The 2,152-nt window shown below is 43.5% G+C and overlaps 1 protein-coding gene across 1 annotated transcript; it reads right to left on the bottom strand.

Moving 5' to 3' along the window:
* Window positions 1–597: 597 nt before the first annotated feature.
* On the bottom strand, window positions 598–1,996 carry LOC117284926 (DENN domain-containing protein 5B-like; the record flags this gene model as incomplete). The annotated part of the gene is made up of 1 exon (XM_033760620.1): window positions 598–1,996. A coding segment is annotated over one exon (828 nt), but the record flags the coding sequence as incomplete, so codon positions are not given.
* Window positions 1,997–2,152: the final 156 nt, after the last annotated feature.

The following is a 2,152-nucleotide window of genomic DNA, read 5'->3' as shown; positions in this document are numbered from 1 at the left end:
CAACACCGAGACATTGGAATACACCATCAAAGAACATCCTGTAGCACAACTGAGAGAAAGCACAACCTCATGATGGGCTGTCAACACACAAATAGTGTCAACACACACACAAGATGGGGAGTACAAATATAGCCTACTTGGCTCAGCCTCATTTATAATTTAAAATAGAAAAATAAAAACAACAGCAGTGTAAAATAAGCTTGACAGCAGCAGTTGGGAGATTGCACTACAACTCACTCTGCCAGACTAAACACAAATTTAAATTAGTAAAATCTTAACCCAAATGTCACATTTTCCAAAGGATCCATCCACAGATTCCATTTTATAATTTCCTCACTACCCATGATAATTTAGAATTGATAATTTCCTCACTACACATCTCTATTTCTTCTGTAAATTCATTCTCAGATGGGAACTGGTATCTTAGTCTAGGATCAACATTAGTTACTGCAAATGTAGTGGTTAAAAAAGTCCTACATCTGTTAGTTTCTTTCTTTTCCTTTTTTTCAAAGGCGGGGGTAATTGAACCCAGGGCCTTTCGTGTGCAAGGCAAATGTTCTACCACTGAGCCCAGTTTGATATTTTTAAAGTGTGTGTTTGGAGAATTTTGAATAAATAATTATCATAAAGATAACTTCTCTCTTCTATGTCTTAAAACAAAACACCCAAGGCCACAGACACAATTTGAGTTCACTGTGAACTGGGAAAGTCACACTGTCCCCCTGTACACCTCTTCCTCCTGCGTGTGAGTGCGATGCTAAAAAGGCCAGCGTCAGTGCTGTCACTTCCTCTTCTCAGTGTAGCCGAGTTTTCCTAGGCACCTTTACTGATTTGTGAAGAGTGGGAAGACTACAGGTTCCCTCTCATTTCCCGCTCTCATTATGAAAAGAAAGAATGTTTCTTTAATGATGACTATGAATTGACAGAAAAAAGGCCATTTTTTATTAAAAAAATAAATACAACAAAATCTTTCAGGGTAATACTTTTTATACTCTTTGCTGTTTCTCTCCATAGCTGCTGTGGCCACAAAGAAAAGCTACACTGCAGCCATTAGTCTCATTCATACCTGCTCCTTCGATGGGAAACAAAAGACTCCTGAATATTCATTATTTGGTTCTAATAATATAACTCAAGGTAACACAGTAGTTGAGGGCACAGGTACCTGTTTTTAAAAAATGAAGGGCAAAGAACACCCACCTTGTGAGTATAGAAGGATCTGCATTTCTAACAGAACACAGGTGAACACCTGCACCAGATTCTCCAGTCCCAGGAGCTCAAAGGCCTCTCGAAGAGGGTAGTCAGAGAGGGGGAGTTCACTGGGCCCAGGCCTCTGGCAGATGACAGGTTCATAAACGCCGTAAAACTTCAGTGACCGCCCCGGAGGCGGAAGGGGTACTTCATACAGAATATTATGGATGTAGCTTTCCAGGGGCAAGGGTGGCGGCTGCTGTGAGGTAACTGCTTTGTGAAGCTGGATGAGGAACTTTTTGCAGGCCTGCATGAAGGGGAGTGGGGTGATAAGGCAGATACTTTTCGAAACATACAGAGTGTCTCTGTTGATATCATAAGAGTTGTACCGCTGGAGTTTCAGAAGGGAGGTGGAGTCAGCCTCATCAGCACTGCTCGCCAGTGAGTCCATGCTGCAGGAGGAGGAGGCGCAAACGCTGCTGCAGTGCTCCGCGTTGTGCATCTGGTACAGAGTCTGCATTGCTGTGCAGATCTGCTTGCTTGTAACTTCTTCATAGAAAGTGAGGACAAAGCCATAGGTTCGAGAGCCATCTTCCCGAGTAATTATAAACGAGTGGAACTGAGGGTCTTTATTGTCGCTCTGTGTCCTAAAAGACAGCCCTTTGGGCATGCATAGCTGTGGAGGAAGAGGGGAAGCATCAGAGCACAGCACAAAAGGAACTTCAAACCAGAACAAAGGCTGTCTTTCAACCTGACAAGACTCAAAAAGAGAAGTTGTGTCCAGATTTAACCCCACCCCGCTACGCCCCTGCTACCCTGGCAGAACTGTTAAGCCTGTGTGTCTCACTTGCACATCACATATGTATACAGGGGAAAAGTACTCCCTGTGTGGGCACGGCATGGAGCTTTAATAAGAATGAGAAGATCTTTGATTTGGTTTCAGGAAGCCTCCCACCAAGCCTGC

This window comes from Fukomys damarensis, unplaced genomic scaffold (genome assembly GCF_012274545.1).
Source record: "Fukomys damarensis isolate Sample0158 unplaced genomic scaffold, DMR_v1.0_HiC HiC_scaffold_9673, whole genome shotgun sequence".
In the NCBI taxonomy this organism is placed as follows: Eukaryota; Metazoa; Chordata; class Mammalia; order Rodentia; family Bathyergidae; genus Fukomys; species Fukomys damarensis.
Note: the sequence above shows the minus strand (reverse complement) of the source record. Positions and strands in the feature narration are given on the sequence as shown.